The sequence below is a fragment of the Delphinus delphis genome, chromosome 2, assembly GCF_949987515.2.
Source record: "Delphinus delphis chromosome 2, mDelDel1.2, whole genome shotgun sequence".
Classification (NCBI taxonomy): domain Eukaryota; kingdom Metazoa; phylum Chordata; class Mammalia; order Artiodactyla; family Delphinidae; genus Delphinus; species Delphinus delphis.
In genome coordinates, this window is record NC_082684.1 from 36418726 (window position 1) to 36446029 (window position 27304).

Genomic DNA, 27304 nt, shown 5'->3' on the forward strand with positions numbered 1-27304 from the left:
GATGATAAGAATACATTTAAAATTTTAAGTGAAGAATGCCAGGCACCAGAGGCAAAAAGCATGCAGTTTTAAAAAAATGCTAAATAAAGCCAGCTGCCAAAAAGGGCAAGCTCACTGGTGGTTACAGCTGTTCACCATGATGCAACAATAACATGAAAGTTCTCTATTTCTTGAGGTATGTCTTATCCACTTGGTGGACTATGGCCTCTGCACATCATTTTTCTATACCCTGGGGTTGAACGAAAAGTTACTTTTTGCATGTCTACCATTTAATATTACCTACAATTACATCTCTTCTAATTAATTTAGGAGAGTTGACTGCATGATTCTTACCGTTCTATTTAATGGCCTCTGAGAGAATGTCAATTCTTCCATTTAGTGCCAAGAGGGAAAAATCTGTCCAAAACTCTGTTTTGAATTAGGAAATTGGGTATTGGATTGCAAATATGTGTTGTCTCTCATTCCAATGACAAAAGGGACTGTAAAATGACAAGTAAGGGAGAAAAAAAAGAGCCTGAGCTATTACCTTCTCCTTATTTCTGGTAGTCACTACCTAAACATAGAAAGGAGGAAGGACAGGAGAAAGCAATGGGCTTTTTAAAAAAAATCCACAAACTGAAGTCTTTTTCTGTATCTCTTACCTGTGGTCCCTGTTACAAAATAGTATTTGATTAATTTAAATTAAACTAATTAAACATGGAGCTGAATAACAGCATATTATGTTTTACACTAAAAAAGCAATAGCTTTAAAATGCTAGTTTGCCCTTGACAACAGATAATTTTGTCAAAATATAGCTTGTGGAACCATTTATTTCCCTGTTATTTTAAAGAATGGCATGGCTAGATAGAGGGTTCAGACTATTTTTTAGCCACAATGCAAACATTTCATTCAAACTTTCTCCAAATGATTCTTTTTTCCCCTTTTCTTTTAATCTGCTCAGCACACTCTAAAGACACAGGTAATTCATTTCAATGAGAGAGAACTGCAAAGCAGTCTATAAGAAATTTACAGAAGTGTTTTCTTATGCATCTGTGGCCACTCCCGATTTTACTCAATTACATAGGTAAACACACTACTAAAATAGAGAGAAATATGTTTAAATAAATAGTTAAGGGCATATTACAGTTGTTATAGTAAAATATGCATTAGTCTTTTTGTTAAACTGAAAATGCCACTGAACACACATTTTTACATAAAATCTATTCCAAACAAAATATCTATATCAACACAAAAGACAGAAACCACAATTGCTATTTATCACTAATGTATATGTCTTTTCAGGCTAAGAAAAATGTTCAAAGAAGAGATTTCATTTAATCAAATGAGAAACATTTAATTTAAATGATCCACAGCAGACCAGGGAACAGTGATTTGTCCATATATACATTAATTACTTCAATACTAACATATTAATATTAATGATTCAGAAAAAGAAGTAGCTTAAAGCTATTATCAGATTTTTTTTAATGTCACAAATATAGACATAACATTTATTATTCATACAATGGATGCCAGTCTGCACAAACTACAAAATTAGGGAATCTTTATGCCTCCCCTGCCTTTATTTTTGGTGTTTGGAATATTGTTCAACTGACATGGAGTAATTTATCCTTTTCTCTCTTTGAGAAAAATCCCTCCATATCCAACCATTTGATTAATAATTTAACTGTCATATTCTAAATTATGTTAGCAGAAAATGCATCTCCTGATGTAGTTGAATACTTTCCTGCGTGCTTAACTTAGAAAGTACAAATCTTTCAGGGTGACATTCATTGTTTACATCCCTGCCACTATTTACCACAAAGGGTTGAGTAATAATAACAATGCCAATCCTATGTCATATCCTCAATTTAATTAAAACATTCCTAACAAGCAATTCTATATTAACTTGACTACTTTTGCCCATGTTCTTCAAAAGCATGGTTACATTTATTGTTTTTCGCAAATCATTGCTAATGTGTTATAAAATTATGTGTTGAATTCCTATAACTACAAAACCTATCACAAAAATTGCAATTACTCTGAATGTAAACATTGATTTTCAGTTTTACCTATTCAATGACAGTTAAGAATGAATGCAAAATGCAAGGTTTATTTAACTAAAGCACTAATATTTTCAGCTGAAATATATTGTTATTTTAAAGAAATACATTACAGCTGAAAAAATACCTGCACCTCGGCACCTTCTATCAGGTTTGTTTTGGAGTCCCTTGAGAAATGCAACATAATTAGCTCAGACTGATTTTTCAGTCACATTCTGCTAAAGGATGACTGAGAAGCAGATGGTTTAATGCTCTCTTCCATATAACTCAGCAAATCAGGGGCAGAAGGAAAAACAATGCCCAGGAGTTCTGATACTTTGGCACTACTCTAAGTAAGATGTAACAGGCACATAAGCATTTTTTATCACCATTCATCAAGCACTCCAAGTGTGCAGAATTCTATATCTAAGATTTCTGGTCATTTTACAATTTTTCCAAGACCAGTTCAAATGCCATTTCTTTCATTCTTTTCGCTGGAATGACTGTACCTCCCAACCTTGGGACGGTTTATATCTTTGGTCTCTTGTTTATATCTTTATAACATCACTAACCGCATGTTGCCTCATGAAACAGATATTTTAAAAATGTTTGCATTGATCTGCTATTTAGACTGGGAGCTTCTTGAGAACAGGAACTCTGTCTTAACCATCTACAATGAGATTGGCAAACTTGTCCTGTAAAGGGCCAGATAGTAAATATTTTACCCTTTGTAGTCCATATACATCAATGTCACATATTCTCCTTTTTCTAAAAACAACCCTTCAAAAATGTAGCCAGCCTTATAAAACCAGGCTTTGGGGGCTATGGCTTAATGATTCTGAGCATTAATGTTTAAAGATCAGGTTCTGAAGTCAGACTGGGGATTTCTTATTACCTATGGCAAATTATTGACCTATATAAAATGTGAATAATGATAGCACCTACCATATAGGTTTATTGTGAATATTAAATAAGATAACATATGCAAAGTTCTTAAGCACTGTTACATGGTAAGGTTCACTACATGTTAGCTATTGCTGTACATAATATTACTTTCATAATACCTGAGCTGGGAAAGTATTCAATAAATGTTTACTGAATCAAAGATATCCAAAGACACAGACATACACACATATAGCTGAGATTTTGTATAGGAAAATGCTTTAGTCCATAAGGTACTTTTAAACATAGCTATTTTTCAACATAGTAGTTTTCAGTAAGGCCATCATATTTTTGAAACATTTTCCAAACATTTCCATGCCTACGATCTCATGTGCACTGCATCAGAAATCTGTGAATCACATAGATTAGGCTATATTTCTTTTAGTTGATAGATTTGGAAACGGAAAGTAAAATTTTTCAAGGCTCATTTTGCTTAGAGGCAATTTAATTAAAAACAAAACCAAAAAACCAAGATTTCACACTAACTGAGTAACAGTTATTGGCCAGTACTATTAGGCAAAAAGGAGACAAAATAAATCAGACAAGAATCTCAAAAAAGTCACTATAAATGTAGTTAAAGAGACATGTAAACAAACTATTTAAATATAGTATATTCATAAGTGAGAACATGAGGTTAACTGGAGAGAAATATGACAAAGGAAGTGATACTAAAAGATAAACAGGAATTCATGGGGTGAAATGGAGGAAAGACATTCTAGAAAGAAGAAATATGTTCCCAGTATATAAATAAAAGTGCACAGAATTTTCAAGGAATAAATCTGTAGTTGAACTGGTGAGATCAGGAATCCTGGGCACATTTTGAGACATGGGCAGTAGCAGAAGCGGCTTATTTCTTGTATTCTAAGTAAGGAGTTAATATGTGTCTCTCTAGACACTGAGCAGCCATGGAAGTTTTTGAGAAACAAAGTCATATTTGATTTTGGCGATATCATTCTTCTGGCAGCGTGGAGAATGGATTAAAAGGGGATAAATTCTGAAAGCAGAGGGGATAGTTAGGAGACTATTGAACTAATTTTCCCATAGAGGGGTTAAGCATATGAAGACAACTTAAAGATAAATATACTTCACTATGACCTAGTAACACCACTTCTAAGCATAGGTCCAACTTTCCAATTCACATGTCAAAATATCTGATGGAAGATAAAAACTTGAGGTGTAAGGATAGACATAAAAAGAGCAGTAGAACAGGAGAGAACAGAAATAGATCCATACATTGTCAATTGATTTTTGACACAGGCACCAAGACAATTTGATAGTGAAAGGCCAGTTTTTCAACATGTAAGTCTGGAACAACTGGATAAACATACAGAAAACAATAAACCTCAACCCTTACCTCACACTACACACAAAAATTAATATGAGAGGGATCATAGACATAAATATAAAAGCTAAAAGTATAAGACTTCTGGAAGAAAACATAAAACAGTATCTTTGCAACCTTAGGATAGGCAAAGATTTCTTAGGACACAAAAAGCACTAACTTTTATAGTTATAGAAGAAAAGCAATTAACTGGACTTTAATAAAGTTAAAAATTTTGATCTTCAAAAGATACTGTTAAGAAAATGAAAAGGCAAGCCACAGACTGAGAGAAAATATTTGTAAATCATGTTTCTGCTAAAGAATCTGTACCTAGGATACACACATACACCCCGCCTATAAATTAAAAATAAAAAGTCAAATAACCCAATTTTAAAAATTAGAAAAGACTTGAACAGACAAGGGTATTGGTTACATTATCAAAACTCATTGAATTATACATTTAAGATCTGTTTATTTCACCATAAATTAATTTTATCTCAAATCAATAAGTTCATGGAAAAGACCAAACAAATTTAAAAAAACTATTCACAAATTTACAATGGTTGAAACTATATTTGTTTGTTAATTATTATTTTAGAGTAGGAGTCAGCAAACTTTTTTTGTAAAAAGCTAGATAGTAAACACTTTAGCCTTTGCAGGCCAGATGGTCTCTATTGCAACTATTCAACTCTGCCACTGTAGTATGAAGGCAGTCATAGACAAAATGTTAACGACTGGATGTGGCTGTGTTCTAGTAAAACTTTATTTACAAAAACAGGTGGAGGGCTGAGTTTGGCTGAGGACCACTGTTTGCCAGCTCCCTTTTTAGAGCATAAGATTTTATTTGTAACACACCGCCATAGAGATCTCTGTAGCTTTGCCATATACCATCACCTCCCACGTGATAATATGGGCAGTAAAAATATCTTTTACATATGGTATGATGTGCAAAAGTTTGATAAGCACTGCCCTAGAGAAACTAACACATATGAACAAGGAGACACACATAAAGATACTCAAAGATATATCTTTGTTTATAATGGCAAAAACGTGAAATAATTTAAACGTCCATCGATGAGGGAATCATGATACAAATGTATAAGAAAATACAACAGGTGAATGAACTAAATGTCCACTTACTAACACATATATAATACAAATGGGTGCCTCTAAGATGGTCATTCATGACAAGCCATAAGAAAATAATCTTTCCTCTGAAATAGAGATGTCACATCACTTTTAAAATGTAGATATCATATTCTTAAAAGACTATCTAACCTTCTGAAGTCAATCCAGGTACTAATGGCTAGACATTTCCAAAGGATGCATATAGATGCTCTATATATTCTAAAATCTCAATGTGGGTGGCCCTATGGTTGGTACTGAATATAATCTAGAAAACAAGGGACACAGAGTGCAATGTCTCCTTCTGCCAGCCCTATTATTGGGTATTCTCAACTGCATGGATCAAGACTGGCTAGAGATGGCAGCAGAAGCAGCTAATAAACCAGCCTACTCCCCAGTTCCTACTGTCCAATTTCAGTGGACACAGCAAGATGGGCAGTGACAGCAGAGAAAAGAAAATACTGGTGATTTACCCTTTTTTCAACAGCTTTTTCCATTATGCCTTAAAATCCTATTGGAGTGTTCCAGGCTAGTTTATTCTTAGCCACAACCTAGACATACTACACAAATAGCTTCAAATATAATATTTAATACCCAAAAACTAGAGAGGAGAGGAGCATGCGTCAGTGCTTCAATACTGTGTTTTGGGCTGCTTAACTAAACATAACCTCTGCTGGTCTGAAAAACGTAGTTCCATCTAGTCAACAGACAGCTACCAGACGGATGGTCAGTCAAAGGCCCTCACTTTTATGTATTTCTAATATTGAAATCTTCCATTGTTAGTGTTTGGAGAAAACTTCAATGAAGACTACCTCCACTTTTAGGCAAGTAACTTGGAAATCAGCACCTTGGGTATGTTCAGATTCCTAAGCATTCATTTTGACACAGCTCAAATGGAGCAGAACCTTCACAGGAATTAATTCTTGATTCTTTTAGTATCACCTACATATTAGAGCTCCAAGACACCATGTTTTATTCCAAATCCCGCTTCTCCCTCCCCAAATCATCATTTATCAGCTTGGAGAGCTAAAGAACTAACTGAAGACTGACGTTTTGTAAGGAAGGTTCTCTGATTGGGGTCAGTGATGGCTTCAGCTAAGAAGGCAACCCAGTCCCCCAAAATAAAGGGAAACAGGCCAAGTTTCCTTGACAGGAGCATAGTCTAGTCCCTAATTAGCCTAGACGCTGTGATTTTACTGGACAAACTAAATAAAACCCAAGAGAAGAAGGGGATGATCTTCAGTTGTGCTGGGATTGCTGGGGAGCTGAAGCTGGCTCTCAGTGAAAGGATGAGCAAAGGGGATGGCTGTCTTCACCTTGCTCCTCCATCATAATTTCCCTCCTCTCTTTTCATTTATATTTCTGAATGAGTTTCATAAAAAGCCATCAAGTACTTCTAAGTTTCATTAATGTTGGTTGTTAAAGTTTCTTACAAGAAGCCCTGCTGAAATCCCATGACCCAACTATGCTATTTTTATTATTTCGCTTTGTTCCCATAAAACTAAAGTGGTAATAACAACATATAGGGTGATTTAGAACATATAAAGCACTGTCAAATACAGTATCACTTTGAATCCTCATAACGACTCTGTAAGGTACATAGAACAGGTATTATGAAAGGTTGTGGGATACTAAAGTCACACAACTAATACCTTCTGATTTCATGTCAATGACATTGATCTGTCCTTGTAGACTATCCGTTTCCTCATTCTTTAAAGGCCCAGCTTATGCTCCCAATGATGCCTTTAATACCTTCAGCCAGAAACAGTTTCTCTATCTTCTGATGACCCACAAAATTCTATACCTCTCTTATGACACTTAACATATCCTATCTTTGTTACAATTATAGATCAGTGTGTCTTAATACACTCAGTGTAAGTTCCTGAAGGGCAGGGACTGGGTCTTGTTTATCTTTCTATTCCCCACAGCAACTAGAAACACTCAAATTTTTACATGATGACTAGTGCACTTCCCTGCTTATGTGGGCGATCCACATATGTATAATTCCACCAAAGACCATGGCCTATTATTACTTCCTATTCCATAGAATTAGCCTATAATTTATATAAACCTGAGGAAGAGAGATAAGGAAATTCTAGATTTATATCATACCCAGAGCTCTGGCATATAAAACCAACCAAAAGGGCTAGGAGGCATTCTTAACTTTCTTTAACATTTCAACAATTATCTTAATTATAGAATCATTCTAAACTTGAATGTGATCTACAGATTATAAACAAGTAAGACTCTTACCAAAATGCAACCAAATGATTGCATTTTGAAGAGAATATGAGAGAGAGAGAGAGAGAGAGAGAGAGAGGTAGGGTGGAGTGGGGAGAGATCAATGAACCAGGAGACTACTAGCTCATATGAGAATAAAAGATTCTTTACTTTATGAAAGAATTTCCTTTGGAATTCTTTTTTTATTCTTATCTCTATTTTTATTAAATAGATGCAGTGAAATTGAGATCATAGGTAAGAGGGATTTGCACATTATAAAATACCGTCAAATGTTATACAGTTTGCATAATGACAATCTATACAGAAGTTTTAATAATGTCAATAATATTATCTGACATTTATTGAGTACTCAGTTTATGTCAGGTACTCTTCTATGTGTCTGACATGCACTTATCTCATTTAATACTCCCAGTAAGTCTATGAAGGAAGTACTATTATTATTCCTATTTTACTTAAAAAAATTTTTTTTTATTGGAGTATAGTTGATTTACTATGTTGTGTCAGTTTCAGGTGTACAGCAAAGTGAATCAGTTATACATATACATATATCCACTCTTTTTTTTAGATTCTTTTCCCATACAGGCCATTACAGAGTACTGAGTAGAGTTCGCTGTGCTATACAGCAGGTTCTTATTAGTTGTCTATTTCATATATAGTAGTGTGTATATGTCAGTCCCAATCTCCCCCACCGCCATCCCTTGGTAACTGTAAGTTTGTTTTCTACATCTGTGACTCTACTTCTGTTTTGTAAATAAGTTCATTTGTACTCTTTTTTTTTTAAATTCTTTACATCAGGGGTCCCCAGACCGATACCAGTCTGGGACGTGTTGGGACCCGGGCTACACAGCAGGAGGTGAGCAGTGGATGAGCGAGCGAAGCTTCATCTGTATTTACAGCCGCTCCCCATCACTCGCATTACCACCTGAGCTCTGCCTCCTGTCAGATCAGCGGCAGCGCTACTTTCTCATAGGAGCACGAACTCTTCTGTGAATTGCACATGCGAGGGATCTAGGTTGTACGCTCCTTATGAGAATCTAATGCCTGATGATCTGAGGTGGAGTTGAGGCGGTGATGCTAGTGCTGGGGAGCAGCTGCAAATACAGATCATCATTAGCAGAGAGGTTTGACTGTACAGAGACCATAATAAATCAACTGCTTGCAGACTCGTCTCAAAACCCTATCAGTGAGTGAAAAGAAGTTCAGGGCTCCCACTGATTCTGCATTATGGTGAGTTGTATAATTATTTCATTATATATCACAATGTAATAATAATAGAAATAAAGGGCACAATAAATGTAATGCACTTGAATCACCCCGAAACCATCTCCCCCACCACGCAGTCCGTGGAAAAACTGTCTTCCACGAAACTGGTCCCTGGTGCCAAACAGGTTGGGGACCGCTGCTTTACAGAGTTCCACTAGAATGTTTAAAACATGACTTAATTTATAATAATTCAATTTACAGCAAATCTTTAAGAACACATAACATAAAAGGTGTATCAGTACTTACAAAAACACTGATAATTTCTGAGACAGGTATCAAGGTCATGTGGCCCAGACATTCCCACAGGAAATCCAGAGCACCTGGATTCTATTTCTAGTAGCCTTGGATAGGTTCTAAATAGACTTCAGAGGATATTTCAGAAACTTTTCCAGTGAAACTGTTTTCACTCCACAATGACTCTGATGCTAATTATGTACTGCTACTTCCTAAATCATATCTCTTTTAATCTCTGAACTCATTCTGCCAGATCTTTGTCTAAAAAGAGCAGGATATATTGCTAAAGAAAATTCATTCTTATTGATAGACTATTTTCTTAAAAAAACAAAATCTACAATTTAGTAAAAGTGCCTCACACAGCTTGCAGGGTAATAGTTTCAGATTTGGACCAGGATGCAGGAGAGGTGGGTTTTCTTTCTTTCTTTTATTACATTTATTGTGCTCTGGTCAAGTGTTTGACATTGTGTAAATAACCAGAAGACCTAGGTCCTGCTACCATCTGGAGTCTCCTTCAAGATAAAATAAATAGCTAAAAAAAAAAAAAAAAAAAAAAGCTAAAAATTTGAACACAGAATAGTACTTCTTAAAGTTTTCCTCCAAAATGCTCCCAACAGCAGAGGAGGGTAAACTTATAGTACTGAGGATATGAAGGCTGCACTAAACCTATGGGCTGAAGTCTGATGTTTCATCAAAATTTTCATTTTACACCATTATATAACCTGTTTGTTTTATTATCTGAAAATGATTTAGCTTACATATTAGCAAATAAAACTGATAGTCCAGAAGAATGTACCATGTTTATCCTGGCAGTTTGCAAACCTCTGACTCACTTTCCCCAGGTTTACTCATAACTCGAAAGGAAAAGCATTTGTAGGATAAATACGGAAATAAACATCTATGGTTGTGTTTAAGATGTGTGGGTACTCCGGGCAAAACTGTTGTGTGGACGAAGCTTCAGCTCCCTATTCCCATACTGTGTAACTATAACTGAGATACCATAGATATCCTCCTCTCTCCTGAAGTGGGAAGCTGAAGATAAAGGAGATATCATAATGAAAGGTAGTTTGAGTTTTTCTGCGATATACATATATTCTAACTGGTATTTTACATTCCTGAAACAAAAATCTTCCTTTCTTTTATGGACCATGAACAGCAAAACGAGTCTTATATAGGCTGAAATAAAAGTCTTTACGTACCTGCAGTGATATGTGTTTAGGTCAGTAATTCTCAAAAGAGTAAGGTGTAGGGCAGAGAGACCTATTAGAATCTTGAAGCTGGGATAGCGAGCTTTTCATCTACGCATGGTACCAATGCTGTCTTCAAATCTCCCTGAACCACCACCCCTTCCCCACAAACACAGCCAGTTTTAAAATCACTAACTATAGTGAGCTACTGTTATAAGTGGGAGTATACCTTCTATCTCAGGTGTGTTGGTATAGAAAAAAATATTAAGGTAGCTGCAGAGAGACTCTCTGACTAGTTCAGAATTTTACTATGATTAAACGGTGGGTTTATTAAGCACAGAGATATTTTAGCACTTAGAGGTTACTCTCAGAGGTTATTTAATTTTACTGTGATTAAACGGTAGGTTTATTAAGCACAGAGATTTTAGCACTTAGAGGTTATTCTCAGAAGTTATTTCTCCTCTCTGGATCTCTTTCAATTTTTCCATGTAACTTTATGATTTTAAAAGGGAAAACTGTCTATGACGCTCTTATAAAGGCCTAGTTTTCATCTTAGAGAAAAAGGATAACTTTTCTATTGTTACAGATTATAATCTAATAATGTATTCTATTATTATGTTTTTGTTTTAAAATTTGGGGACCAAACATAGACAGTGAAAATAAACTGTATGTGAAAATCATCTTAATACCTTTTATAGCCCTTAATCATTTTCCCTTGTGATTATAGCCCTATAAAAGTGGATAGGGAGATAGGTACTGAGTATCATGAGCTTTCTTAGGATGAAACTGAGGTTCAGAAGCTATAATTAACTGTTGAAGTTCAGAAAGCTAAAAACAACAGAACTAAGATCAGACATGGGTAACTCAGAGACCAGTATCCTTTCCTCTTCCTCATATTACCTAAACAGAGAAATAAAGACATTTTTGCAGCACAAGAAATCTAAAATATTATGTGTACTTATTTCATGTTTCTACTAATCAATCACCAAAGGCTGAAAATACTATTACTGTAAAAAATACTACATAGAAGTGTGTCCATAGCCTATCCTAATAGGTATGTCTATAGATTATCAACCATATTATTAGTTTATCAATCAGTCCATCTGAGATAGGCCATTATTAAGGATACAAGCTTGTTAGATTATTTAGATGACTCCAATAGACACCTGAGTAGTTTTGCAAATGTTACAAATACTAGTTTCACAGGAAAAAGTTAAAGTATAATTTAATTTGTGTTCAGCTTGTTAAAGATTTTCCTTTTGACCTTAGTGAGATATTTGCTTAAACGATAGAACTAACATATGATCCAGCAATCCCATCTCTGAGTAATATACCCAAAGGAAATGAAATCACTATCTTGAAGAGATATCTGCACCCCCATGTTCACTGCAGCATATTTACAATAACCCAGACATGGAAACAACTCAAGCATCCACTGATGGATGAAAGGATAAAGAAAATAGTATATATATACACACACAATGCAATATGATTCAGCCGTGAGAAAGAAAGAAATCCTGCCATTTGCGACCACATGTCTAGGCCTTGAGGATATTACACTAAGTGAAGTAAGTCAGTCAGAGAAACACATGCACTGTATGATCTCCCTTGTATGTGGAATCTAAAAAAACAAACTCATAGGAACAGAGAACAGATTGGTGGTTGCCAAAGGTGAAAAGAGGTGGGGTGGGGGTGGGGAAGGTAGGGGGGAAAAGGGTGACGGTGGTCAAAAGGTACAGGCTTCCAATAAAAGGACATATAAGCTCTGAGTATGTAACATACAGCATGGTGACTATAGTTAACGATACTGTATATTTGAAGGTGACTAAGAGAGTAAATCTTAAAAAGTTCTCATTACAAGAAAAAAAGTTTGTAACCATGTGAGGTGATGGATGTTAACTTATGACAGTAATCTTTTTGCAGTATATACATACCAAATCATTATGTTGTATACCTTAAACTAATACAATGTTTATATGTCAATTATATCTCAATAAAATTGGAAAAAAATTGCTCAACAAACGTGGAAGACTAAATTACCTTCCTATTCTCTCTATAAAAAATGGTAATGCAAAATTGTTATCATACGGAGATTACCCAAATTTTAAATAAAATGCAGGAAAAACAGCATTACAGAAGTGCTTTAGGCAGTTAATAAAAATATAATGTTTTTTTCTGGAGTATATGAGTTTGTGGTATTTGTCAGCTTTCAAAACTTTACTGAGTGAACGCTAAAAAATATTAAAAATGAAATTTTTAATTAAAGAGTTATGGCTCCTAGATGACACCAAGAGCCAACTGAAAGCAATCTGGCTTCTAACGTTGCCCAATCTCCGAAGCAAAAGCAAAACAAAGAGCTCTGACACCTGAATTAAAACCTGGGTTTTAAGGAGGAACACAATCATACAACCATCCAAACGGAAACCCTGTAAGTAACACGTGTTTTCAAAATGAAACATAAGTCTCTCAGTATTCAAACTTTACAACGAATTATTTCTAGTTTCCCCAATGACTTGATGTTCTCTTGCCTCTTTTCACATGTTGTGCCCAATGACAGAAAATTCTTCTATCATATCTCTACCTGGCTGACTCCCCATACTTTGGGTCTTAGCTTAAAAATCACTTCCTCCAGAAGAATCCCAAATACATGTTAGATATGTGCTTCAGAGTACTATGGACTTACCCATAACACAATACATTTTAATTGTTCATTCAAGTTGTCTACCTTTCCCCCTAGGCTGCCCCTGACAGCATGTAGTCCAGCATGGTGCCTAGCACATAGCAAGTACTTTTATTAAATTACTTCTAGTTTAAGGTTGCCTCCATGTAAGGATGCCAACTAAAACTCTTTGACCAAAACCTTTTTTTCAAATGAGGTATGGAGAGAAGGTAACCATCCAGTTTAGGTAATTAAATACAGCAAGTGGCAATCTACTTAAACATGCACTTAAATCAGACACCTCTAGGGCATTAAATTTTATCATATTTACAAACAGTTTCTTACTAGTCATTATTTTCATTTAAAAGAAAGCTTTTCAATTAGATTTATCAAATTAAGTAATTCAGTTCAATTTATGACAATCAAATACAAGAGAAGGAAATGCAAACACCCAAATGGTTTAACTGCTAATCTGAATAAATGTGCAATTTTTAGAATGGAAAAAATAGTGGAGAACTGAGTTTAAATAGCTGAGGTGCCCTATTGCTAAATCATTTATTCAAGAGTATTTTTCTAGCAACTAGAAAAGCATCTTGGAAGCTGGTCGCCATACATAGCCTAAAACAGTCAAAATACTTTTAAAAACAAATCAATTTTTGTTGAAAGATACTTCAAACTATTAAATACCAATATTCCCATTCTGAATTATCATAAGGAATCTAGTTGGAAGAATCGGGTCTATGAACATGTAGTTAGTTCAGGTTTAGGAAACATTTTGCGATACAGAAGAATAACTGACCATTTTATCAACAACTTTAGAACAGACAGGACATCTATAGGTGACAGGGAAACGATATTACTAACTGGAAGCATAATTTCTAATATTTTGCTTCACGAAACCAAATTATACTACAAAGGATACGGTTTCATACACAAATATAAAAAAATGAAGGAGAAAAAAGGAACTCAACTTACACCAAGGCATGATTTGGCTATTCAAATGATCAAACGTGCATACTAATTCCTGTGCTGGTGACAGATTTGAACAGAAGTCACTAAATTCCACCTGTAAACACATCATGTCAAGTGTGTATGAACAATAATAATCTCATGGCAGTGGTGCCAAGGGAAATATCCCAAGGTTCTTTGTACAAGTCAGAAGAATAACAGATTTAGTTGATTTATGGCTAACTGAAGGATTAATGTTATGAAATTTCATTCTGATTCCTCTGATTCTAGAAATAGGTTAGTTTCTCCAAAAGGTACATATACAGATAATATACATAAACAGATACCGAAGTGGATGGCAACCATACTTCTCATAAAAATGAAAGTATTCTAAGTTCAAACATAAACTTCTTCCTTCTTTTAGATATAAGATTAGCATCTAAATTATTTTAGTTATAATGAGTTCTGCAAGAATACTGAAAATAACTGCTAGTTTAATTAACTAAAGGTGTCCAATAGGCACAGTTTAATTCATTAGCATGGAGAAAAATATATGATTTTATATAATACCTGCAGTTATAAAGGAAGTATCTATTTAATTAAAATTATAATTCTATGCTGCCATGATAAAATGATTTCTTTGATCAAGGACGGCAAATGACTAAGAAGAAAATACCATTGGTAACTCTTCAGTATCTAAAATTATATGAAAGATTTGGAAAAAGTTACAGAATAGGGGGAGGAAAGAGGACAGAGATATTAAATTCATCATCTTATTTAGTTCCCAAACATTCAGGACAGTTTCTAATCGTTATTCTGCTAAGTAAGGTGTTTGACATGAGCTTACTAGGAAAGACTTAGACTGGATGTAGGTAGAGTGAACGTACTAACCAGAATTCTGTCATTTGTAAGCTGTGTGATCCTGGAAAAGCCACTTAGTATCTACCAGGCCTCAAGATTCCACATAAATAAAGGAAGGATAATTTCTAGAACCTGTTTAATTGTAATGTCAAGAAATTCTGAATGCTTCAAATTCAAGCCATTGTTAATCTTCATGTTCTGTAGTTGCCACTACAGACTACAAGATGTATGAGGAAGGCTTACAATCAAACAAACCAAGTACCTAGTTGTAACATATAGGCATGGCCAACCTACACACTGAATTTGACAAGTCTAGTAAGGCTAACCTTTTACTTTTTTATTAACTGACTGCTACTCAGAAAGCTGCCTCTCCCTAGAAACAGTGAAACATAAGAACTTTGTCCTACGCTGGCTATATGCTTCCACAATCAAAGAAACTTGAAACTGAACTAAGTTCACAAAATGAAAAAGTTAGCCACAGTGAGACTAACAGAGTTGCTTTTCCTGTATCTTCCTAACCTTGACATCTAATCTGTACCAGCTATAAACTACAGACCAGTCAATGGAAGAGGTAACCTCAAAACTAAAACTCAGGTAGGTTCTAGATGAAGAGGTTCACTTTAAAATTTGAAGTGAGCTACAAAGAAAGACATATGTTGATATACCGAATAAGGTTCCTAAATAATCCTACGGAAAACAAAACTCATATCACAAGATAATACTTTAAATCCATATAGCACATTTTATAGAGCAACTTAAAGCATTTTATAGAAATTACCCAATTGACTTTCTTGACACTTCTGTGAAGTCAAGTATTACCTGTATTTTCCAAAGAAGGCAAAAAGAAACAAAGGAACTAAAGTTACTTACTTTGCCAATGACATAGCTCTCCATTGCACATCTAGGGTTTTAACTTGTGACAAAAGGTGCTCAGCTCCATAAGAAATTACATTAACTGAAATGCCTCAGCATTTTGAAAAATACTGGACTTCTCACAAGAAGTGAGTGCAGAGATAGTGTACTGACTTACTTAGCATTTCACCTGGTCACTTAGTTCAGTATCTGCCACACTGTCGGCACTCAATGAATAAGGGCTACTAAAGATAGCTAACAATTACTAGAGCTCATATATCAGGTACTGTGCTAAGTGCACTATACATATTAGTTCATTTACCTCAAAGAGGCAAGTAAATTATTACTTTTCATTTTACTGATGAGGAAATGAAGGCCTAGGTTAAGTAACTTGCCCAAGATTACAAAATGATACAGCAAAGATTTTAACAAAGGTAGCCCAACTTGGGACCTTGTTTAAAGATTGTCGTTGTAGAAAGAAGAGACTAGCAGTAAGAAACTCTATCTATACTCTATTCCCTGTTTCACCAAGTCCTTGGAGAGAAGAGAAATTTCTTGCTAATCTTTGTATCTCTTCTCAGGCCTAGCATGGTACCTTAATCACATTATTCCTCATTAAACGTTTCCTGAATAAAATTAAAATCACATGAACAAATTAGGCTTCATTGTCCTCAATTGTAAAATGGAGATAAAGGTACCTGCACTGTCTGCCTAAGTAGTTCTCATAGTGTGGTTGGTCCCTGGACCTGGAAACTTTGTCAGAAATGCAAGTATCAGGCCCCACCCCAGGCCTATTGAATCAGAAAATAGTATTTTCTGACTCAAGGTGATTCTCACACATGCTGACATTTGAGAACCACCAGTCTACCTTAAAGGATAATTTGGAGGATCAAATGAGTAAAATAATGTGAAAGCACCCAAAAAAGTGGAAGTATATCATCATCATAATCATTAAAAGAGTAAATTATGTTCCTTGAAAAAACTTAGTGATTTTGCTAGATCCAGATAAAAATGAACATCAGAAATGAAATTATCATGAGGGAATTCCCTGGTGGTCCAATGGTTAGGACTTTGCACTTTCACTGCAGGGGGCATGGATTTGATCCCTGGTCAGGGAACTAAAATCCCAACATGCTGCGTGGCACAGCAATAAAAAAAAAAAAAAAAAAAAAAAGAAGGAAGAAATTGACCATGAAACATTTTGTGAATAAAAATTATTATTCCAGATTTTATCTGGATAATGTATAGCACTCACTGGATGCAGAGAAAAAGACGACTGTAAGCCATAAGGTTGTACGTAGGAATCTGATAACTTGGTTATGCAGTGGTTCAACACAGAGAGATGACAAACTACACAGGCTTCTTACCTGACCAGTGTCCAGTGGAGATGCCAGATCTGTCTGTGCAGGTCTCACTTACAGGTCTAAACACAGTTTCCCATCCCCCAGTAGCATAGCGCCAATTGTGAGATTCCAAGATGAGTGTTCGCTGGGTGCCATATGCAATCATGAAGCAGTAGACCACATGATGGAGCTGACAGCCATAGCCACAGCCTTTGTTGATATTACACACTAGTTTCTTGGCTTTGCTGCAGTCCTTGGGATTCTGTCAGTAAGGAAGAGAAACAAAGGTGAAGATTAGCTGTACTGAGAGGTTAACTTCTCTTTATAGGTGACAAATGTCAAAAATCATATAATAAGCCAGGACTAATCCAGTATATCTTATTAATTAAGCAAGGAATTCAGCTTTAAATTATATTTCAAAGAATCCACTGAAGATTTTATGTGCATACTTACGGAGATGGCAGTGAAAAACACCAGTTACTTTGGAAACATCACTAAACAAACATGAAATTAAGCAGTTACGTTTTAAAAAATATTCTTTCACTTCTCTATCACTCAGAACATGCAAGTATGATCTTCTCTGAACTCAGAGTTGCACACACTGAAATCTTTATAAAAGAAGCAAAATAGTTCGCTTATTCCAGGTGCAGTTCAGCATTGAGATTATTACCTTCACGGATGAAACAAATCATCTTAAAAGAAAAACTATAATTTAACTAATAATTCCAACTATTCCAGAATTCGAGATGTCACCAACAAAATGTACTTCTTCATTATGGAAGTAAAGCCACTGAGTAAAAGGATATCTGAGTTCAACAATTAAAAAATATCAGTCATGGGACTTTTTCACAAAACCAATATTGATGATACCAGTAATTTTTAAAATAAAATGTAGAGCATGTTTTATATTGGATGTATTGAGAATGTGCTACGCCAATGTTTAATCAGGAGATCCATTTTTCTATTTACATGTTTTGCTATAAGATGAATAGCAAGTGGCTAAAACATTTAATATTATCTAACAGTGGGTGCAATGGGGTTAAGCAAACGTGAAAAATTCTTTTTTCCCATTCTAAAGTTTCAATTCCACTGTAATTTGTATGGGCTGTTGCTAAATATCCCTAGGCATCTTAGTTCTTCAAATAAAAATTTGTTTTGACAAGGACTCCTTAGCCTGAGAAATTTTGCAAGCTGTTCTGTCTGCAAGGGAAGAGAAAGGATGGGTACCTTCAGGAACAGAATCTTTTCTTCCACATAGCAAGAAGCAAGGTAATCAGTTCTCAATTTATATGAGGCTTTAATAAAGCAGTTGCCAAACCACAAATCTACAACTATTTTCTAGGGATACCATCTGCTCCGTAAAGTAGAGCCCTAGAAACAAAAGCTAGGATGGTAAGGTTATAAAATGATTCTGAAAGAAACGCAGCAAAACGAAAATGCCACACACCGTTACTTTCAGAAGAAGTATCTTTCATACTCAGGCGTGCCACTGCAGGCTGGTCCTTTCAGATCAAAGCAGAACCTATACCATCAAGAGCCTTCTGAAGAGTTAGAGCCCTTATGAACCCAAGAGAGCCCAGATAAAATTCAGCAAGACGTGGTCAATACTGTTTCCTCAATCAAGTCCTAGAGTTGCTGAATTCTCTTCACTTGAGACTTTGAACTCATGGCAGGCTCCTAAGGCAATAAAGATGCCCACTCAGGTGCTACAGCCACAAAAGAGTTAAGAAGAACAGAGGGGGTGTGATGTTGGGAGACCAATTTATCATTTACTTTCTTCTAATATTATACAAGGATCTGGGAATAAAGAATATTCAAAGCTTTATTATTAATTCAATAGTTCAGAGAGAAAAGAATATCGACATTTGTCAGATTTTTCATGAACTGTAAGAAATACAGCACTTTGAATATCTCTAAAATTCATATGAATGAAAATGTCCTTCATATATTTTTCAATAAACATTTCCTTTTACAGCTGCTTTTAGATGTACAGAATTATTGCAGAGTTAGTACAGAGATCCCATATACCTCACAACCAGTTTCCCATATTATTATATCTTATATTAGTCTTCACATTTTTTAAAGGAAAAAAGAGTAAAGGAACATAATAACTGAAACAGATGAACTTTAAGTTTTCAAACTGTAGATTTTTTACTTAAAAGAAGACACATCTGCATGAAAAAAAAATACATCTACTGTGTTTCTTAAGAGTTTAATTAGAACCCAGTATTTCGAGCACAAGAACTGAGGCCTAAGAGAAAGAAGAGGGTAATTTATGATATGAAGCGTAATTCAAGAGTCTTAATGTGTCTCAAAGTAAGCTGAAGAGAGAATATATTAAATCTTTCTGTTATGTATTGATAACACAGAGAAAGGGGAAAAAATCTATTATGTATGGTTCTGGAATGAGAAAGGTCTACATAGACAAGGTAACCAATGGAAGAGTCTAAGGCAGGAAGTGATAAGAGAAAATGAATGGCTGTTTGGAATGATAACAGTTAAACAAAACACTGAAAAAGCTCAGCGCCACAGCCCGATTTCGTACTGAAATAATAGTTAAAAGTCTGCAAAATTCAAAGGATCTTGCTCATAAAAGATTCAGAAATAGGAGAGACAGCGAGAAACAGAAAAAGTATATGTGTTTCTAACACAAGATTAGGCTCATCAGAACAAAGATCTAGAAAAAACAAGCAGATATATAAAAGGTAAACAAAGCAACAACTCAGATGGATAGGGATTTACTCTGATGGAAAGGAACCTTACAGAAAATCCCTTATCTGACCTAAGTTTTTGTTATCCGCCACTGTTATCAAGTAGCAACAAGTAAGAGATTTATGGGAGTCTATAAAAGGGAAACAGAGCCATCGTTATACATACATACATGCATATATATAATCCTCAAATTTCTTACCAAATAGACTTTGTCAATTACCACTGATCCTGGTTTTATACTTTTCTGTTGATGTCTGCAAAAAGCTTGAAGGTTTGTCTCATCCATAAGCAATAATATAGAGAAGGGCCTCATTACTAAAAGAAGCTTTACTTTAATCATGTTATCTCTTTAACAGGGTAGCTATTTCTGATGATAAAATCTGTTTTTCATTTGCTTCTTGTGTGCCTAATCACTCTCTTGTATATTTCTCTACCAGTAACGCCAAAATGCAGGCAGATAGTTTTGTTCTGTTATATTGCTTTATCTCTTTCCCCTCCCTCCCGTCTTATGGTACTCCCTCCACTCATCTCTCTCTCTCTCTCAGACACACACACACACACACACACACACACACACTTGAAATATGATAGACTCCAAGCAGATTTAGGCTCACTAGGAAGCACTTCTTATTCGTGAGTGGGAGATGGGGAAATACAGATTGAAAATGCTACCCCGTAAGTCCCCTGGGAGAGCGTCCTACTTCTCCGTCCTTCTGCCTTGAGTATCACTCACTGATCAAGTATAGGCGAACGTTTGTTCATTTAATAAATATTTATATAAGCACTTAACTTATACAAGGAAACTTGGGAGATGACAATCCAATAGAATAAGAAATTATATACGTAAATAACTACAATAGACAATTTAAATGTTTTAAGACCATGGTAAACAAGGAATTAAGGAATGGAAGAGGAAAAAAAAGTCACTTTCAGCTGGACTGGAAAGGGCTATGAATAAAACTGCATTTAAAATAAATCTTTAAGATATAATTTATCGTGTTTATGAAACGCTAAGTAAATGTACTTTTTCCATTATTCAATGGAGGCCTATATTGCAAAGAATAATTGTGAAGGGCAAGGTAAAATTACTTTATAAACTCTACATATTATATTTATAACGTCGGATTTTTGTATACAGGGCCTTCTTAAAGTCAGACTCATCAATAGGCACATGAATTCTTGCTTCTTTCGATGATGATGTTATTTAAGCTTTAGAATAGGAGGCAAATTTGTCAAAATTACTTAAGACAACGTGTTCTAGTTGAAGAACTGCAGAGGTTTAAGATACAATTTTTTTTCTATTTCAAGCTCTGTTATGAATTCAATTGTGTAATTCTGCTTCAATCTGGTAATTTAAAATTGAGATAAAAATTACCTCCCTCCATAACCTCTTCCTGCTCACCCATCCTTCCATCTCAGAGACACTATGAGGCTAAAATACATGCTATATGCTCAAAACTAATTCAAACATACTTCTCATTTATCCTCATAATCTCAAGAGACATTACTTCACACTGGATAAATGAACTACTTTTTTGCATTTAGTGCTACAAGGTGGCCCAGTCATGGGCCCTTGTAAGCTAACAATGTTATGTAACATTTTTACAGTTATAATTCTGCAGCAAAGCTGTCACCATAGGACATATAAGAAACAAGGACTTAAGATAAAATGGGGTTCTTCTGTATTCAGTTTCCTTTTGTTCAGCTCTTTAAAAAAATTTTAACACTATCTGAGGCATTTCTTATGATGCTGTTAGTTTCCAAGAATGACCCTATCTCAACAGAACTGAAAACTATACTTGCTCTCACTGTCCTATAAGTCAACATTGGGAAGTATATTTAAATCAAGATTCCTCTAACTAACAGTATATTAAAGGAAGCAGCAGCTCTTAAACCTAAATGATTACTAATTCGCTAAAGGCACCATCAAAATGCTAAAATATCTATTTTACTTTGGTTACAAATATGAAAATAGTCTCTCTTGGATATATTTCAAATAAGGAAGCCAGTTTAATTTCTACTTTGCTAAAAAAGAATAATTTGGAATCAACTAGTAAACCACAAGCATTATTATATTACTTAGGCACTGCTAGGATTTAGAGGTTTCTACTTCCTTCACTTAGTAAATTAGTAGTAATTGTGAATTAATGATATAATATTACAAAATATAGTACTGATTCCATGGCTTTTAAATTAAATCACAGATAAAGCCTTTTGCCAGGACTATCTAGATTTTCCATACAAATTAAAGCCTCTTCAGAGGAAAATTTTCCAGCCGCAATGTAATTTCCCTCACTTATCTGCCCAGTTACTACAGACCAAAACACTGCAGAAAAAGCCTAAATCAACAACAAATAGAAAGCATTTAGTCAATATAAACTGGATATAATATCTCCAGGCGTCTCTTGCAAAGAAAAAATGCTCAATAACAATTAGTTCAGAAGAACTGCATGTACAGAGACAAAGGTGATGTCAAATCCATTGTCACAAAAATACACTAATTGGTGGCAAGTCAAAATTTAGAATTCAGGTCTCTTAATCCATCGCCCAGTGCTCTTATCCGCCCCCCACCCCCATGATGTCTTCAATACAAGATGCAGCAAGAAACACATGCTCAGAGCACTTACCTGGTCATTGTTTCCCCAGATTTATGGATGTATCCTTGACAAATAAAATTTGATTATATTTAAGGTGTACGGCATGATGTTTAAAAATATGTAAACACTGAAATGATCACCACCATTGAGCTAATTAACATATCTATCACCTCACACAGTTACGATTTATTTTTTGGTGGGGAGAACAGTTAAGATCAACTCTCTTAGCAAATTTCATGTATACAATACAGTATTAATAACAACAGTCACCATGCTGCACATTAGTTCTCTAGAACTTACTCAACCCACATAACTGAACCTTTGTACCATTTGATCAACATCTCCCCCTTTCCCCCACCTTCCTGACCCTGATAACTACTGTTCTGCTCTCTGCTTTTATAAATTTTTTAGATTGCACATATAAGTGAGATCATGCAGTATTTGTCTTTTTTGTGTCTTATTTCATGTACCATAATGTCCTCCAGGCTCATCCATGTTGTTGTAAATAGCAGGATTTTCTCTTTTGTTATGGCCGAATAACATTCCATTGCTGTTTGTACACACACACACACACACACACACACATTTTCTTTATCCATTCATCCACTGATAGAACCATAAGTTGTTTCCATATCTTGGCTATACTGAATAATGCTGCAATGAACATGCGGGTGCAGATATCTCTTTGAGATACTGATTTCATCTCCTTCAGATAACATACTCAAAAGTGGGATTGCTGGAATCATATGGTAGTTCTATTTTTAATTTTTTGAGGAACCTCTATATTGTTTTCCATAATGGCCATACCAATTTACATTTCCACCAACAGGAATGGGGACAAAGGTTTCCCTTTTTCCACATCCTCCACAACACTTATTATCTTTTGCCTTTTTTGATAATAGCCATTCTAACAATTATAAGGTGATATGTCTCTTTGTAGTTTTGATTTGCATTTCCCTAATGATTAGTGATGTTGAGCACCTATGCATATACTTGTTGACCCTCTGTATGTCTTTTGAGAAATGTCAGTTTAGGTTTTCAGCCAATAATATGATCAGGTTATTTGGTTTTTTGCTATTGAGTTGAATTCCTTACACATTTTGGATGTTAACCCCTTACCAGACATCTAGTTTACAAATATTTTCTCCCATTCCATAGATTGCCTTTTGATTTTGTTGTTTCGTTTGCTGTACAGAAGCTTTTCAGTTTGATCTAGTTCCACTTGTTGATTTTTTTTTTTTTTTTTTGTGATACACGGGCCTCTCACTGTTGTGACCTCTTCCCTTGCGGAGCACAGGCTCCGGACATGCAGGCTCAGCAGCCATGGCTCACGGGCCCAGCCACTCTGCGGCATGTGGGATCTTCCCAGACCGGGGCACGAACCCGCGTCCCCTGCATCGGCAGGTGGACTCCCAACCACTGCGCCACTAGGGAAGCCCCCACTTGTTGATTTTTTATTGTTGTTGCTTGTGCTTTTGGTGTCATATCTAAAAAAATCAAATGTCAAGGAGCTTTCCCCCTTTGTTTTCTTCTAGTAGTTTTAGAGTTTTAGGTCTTACATTTAAGGATTAAGAATCAGAACCCTGGGGATCCTTCCAGCTCCTCTCTAATAACATTCCTTCTATAGGGAGGAGTTAAACCACAGATAGCTCCAATTTCCGATAAAGAAAGGTCACTAAAGGAATGAGCCAGGTAAGTTAAATTTTATTCTGCTCTTTGTCTGCTCTAATCATAAGACTAAACAGTTTTTAATTTGCTTGTTTAAAAAGATTTGCAACATTTAGCTTTAAAAAGATTTGCAACATCTAGCCTCTCAATAATGAGGAAAAGATTCATTAATAGCGTGGTGAAAGCACTTCATTGTATTGGAAACAATTTGATTTTATTTCTCTAAAATTATTTTCAAAACCAAAGCAGAATATGTAATGAAACAAACAAAAGAACTGAAGTACTACACAGTGGTAATTAAAATAAAGACTCTGGGCATAGTTAACCATGAAAGAGAAAGTTAAAAAGCATTCTCATTTTTAAAAGCCAAGACCAGAAATCACTGTCTCTTAACATATTAAACAAGAATATTTTCATAGCAAAGTTAAAGGTAGTTTCAGAGGGGTGCTTTCCACCCCTCTGGCAGAGAACAATCTGTTTTAAGTAGTAAGAACAACACAATAGCTGACCCACAAGTAGGCCACCCAGTGCTTCAGGAAATCAATTTCCCTGGGGTATTTCATAAAACTTCAAGAGTATAAACTTAATGGAGAAAAGATATCAAGATATATAGTTTACAGGCTATTATCCTGACGGATTGAAGCAAAAGGTAGATAGTTATTACACAGTTATAGAAGAGGCAAGCATCTTCTTGGTAAGTAAAGCCAATTAATTGGCTTACTTTAAATGCATTTTTTAAACTTCTGCTCTTTGCCTAGAAGTCTCTACTGAATGTCTGGAAGCCATTTTTTAAAAGATAGAAATCCTATAGATCCAGTTGAAAGCATGTGGGGAATTTCTTCTGCTAATGGTCTTTGAGACAGTATTCTGTCATCTCTGGGTGTTCCAGGTAGTCTCTAAAAAACCTCTATCTCAGGTTCAAGTACATCAGAGCAACCTTGGTAATACTGTCTGCTTCCATAGAGGCCACAAGGGGAAGGCAGACAAAGAATGAGATGCATCCAAGTTTAATTCTCTCACTCAAAATCTAATGTAAACACAACTCCCTCCAAGGCTAGAGAAGAAAAGTTAAGTTACCTGAGGAGCCAGATTCTGCCAATCCTACATAAATGCATAGAAGACCTATCTCCTCAAGCACCTTCAACATTTCTCCCTAAGTTTATAGCCTGATTCCCAGGTCTCAGAACCAGCTGAACTGGTCAGGTTGAAAATAGCATGCTTACAAAATTAAGGTTGAATTCCAGAAAGGCCCTCCACCCACCATCATTTTTTTACTTAACAGGATTCATGGGGTTCTCTCCTCAAAATCAAAATACAGGCATGCTATGGCAGGCAGACACTCTCTTAAAAAAACAAAGAGGGAGAGAGGAAAAGGGGGGAGGAAGTAGTAGTATGGGAAAGAGGGAGGAGGAAAGGAGAAGAAGGGAGGGAAAGCCAGAAGAGAGAAGAGAGAAGAGAGAGAGGAAAGAGGGAAGAGGAGGAGGGGGTGGGGGTGGGCAGCGGAAGAACAGGGGAGAAGGTGAAAGAAGAAGAAAAGTAAAAGCAAGCTCCAGAATGGTTAACTCTGCCTTATACAGGATTCAAAAATAAAGTAGATAGCAGACACAGAAGAGAGACACTGGCTGGAACTTTGTTCTTGTGCAAAGGCTGCTGCAGGTGCTTTGTTTTTTGTCTTAAATAAAAGTCAAAATAACTTACAAGGTTTTGCCAGCTCTTCCATTCTGCAAAATGTCATTCTTCAAGGTAGAAATGGTACTGATAGCACTTGCTTACTCACTGGCTTTTAAATCAAACCATCAACAATAATTAACCCAGATGTCAAATCTTGCTACTTTTTCTCCTGGAGAGAGGCTTGGCTCCACTTCTCCATGCAGCTAGCCATGCACTGAGAATCCACTATTAGCAGAGCAGAAATTTCTTTGGAATCCCTGGTTATTATTATTTCGATTAAAAAAACCCAACCTGTTAAGATCACTTTTCTCACTGCCTCAGTTTAACACTGCTCTAACCAATTCATGTTATTTTCTTTACTTTTGAAAATCTTAGACTCTGCATTTTTTTGCTGTTTATTTGTAAATAACTTAAGACCCTTAATAAATGGCAAAAACAGTAGAGCTACTGTGTACCTTTCACACAGCTTTCCCCAATGAGAACATCTTACTTAACCACAGTACATTATCAACATCAGGAAATAGACATTACACAACATTATTAACTATAATATAGACCTTATTTGGATTCACCAGTTTTTACATGCACTCATTTTTTTTTTGGTATAGTACTATCAAAACATGTAGAGACTCATGTAACCATTACCATAATCAGGATATAAACTGCTGCATCAAAACAAAGAAATTCTCATACACCATCCCCTTTAGAGTCACACCCTTCCCCAAACCTTAATCCCAGGGAACCAGTGATCTCTGTTCTCCAATGATCTCTTTTATCACTTGGCATAATGCTCTTAAGATCCATCCAAGTTACTGTGTGTATCAATAGTGCATTCCTTCTTATTGCTGGGTAGTATTCTGCTATGTGGAAGTACCACAGTTAATTCACCCATTGAAGGACATTTGGGTTGTTTTCAGGTTTTGATTATTACAAATTAAGTTGTCATGTACGTGAGTGTACAGATTTTTGTGTGGACATGAGTTTTCATTTCTCTAGGATGAGAATACAGCAGTATAACTGCTGAATCACACGGTAAGGACATGTTTAACTTTATAGCAAACTGCCAAACTATTTCCCAGAATGGCTGCACCATTTTATATTCCCATGAAGAATCTATGAGAGAGCTGGTTGCTCAGCATTACTTTAGCCATTCTGATAGGTGTGTAGTGGTATCTCATTATGTTTTTAAGTTGCATTCCCCTAATAGTTTATGATTTTGAACATCTTTTCGTGTGCTTATTTGTTATCCGTATTTACCCTTTGGTAAAGTTGTCTATTCAAAACTTTTACCCATTTTTTGACTGGATTGTTTCTTACTGTTGAGATTAGAGAGTTCTTAATACATTCTGGATACAGGACCTTTCTTGGATGTGTGATTTGCAAAGACTTTCTCCCAGCCTATGGCCTGTCTTTTCATCTTCTTTAACAGGGTAACATTCTCAGATCAAAAGTTTTTAATTTTGATAAAAGTCCAATTTACTTTTTTTTCTTTTATGAACCATTCTTTTGGTGTCACATTTCAGAACTTTTAGCCTAAGTCACAAAGATTTATTCCAAAGATTTTCTTTATAGTTTTACATATAGAAAGCTTTATAGTTTTACATGTCACATTTATTTTATCTGTCAGATTTACTATCCATTTTGAGTTAAATTTTAAG

The 27304-nt window shown here is 35.4% G+C and overlaps 1 protein-coding gene across 4 annotated transcripts in view; it reads right to left on the bottom strand.

Moving 5' to 3' along the window:
• The window catches only part of FUT8 (fucosyltransferase 8), a 314456-nt gene that overhangs the window by 41689 nt on the left and 245463 nt on the right, over window positions 1-27304 (bottom strand). For all 4 annotated transcript variants that reach the window (XM_060004386.1, XM_060004387.1, XM_060004385.1 and 1 more), the window contains one exon: window positions 17023-17260. In XM_060004386.1, the coding sequence (XP_059860369.1) occupies window positions 17023-17260 (238 nt within the window). The remainder of the gene's footprint in view (window positions 1-17022; window positions 17261-27304) is intronic.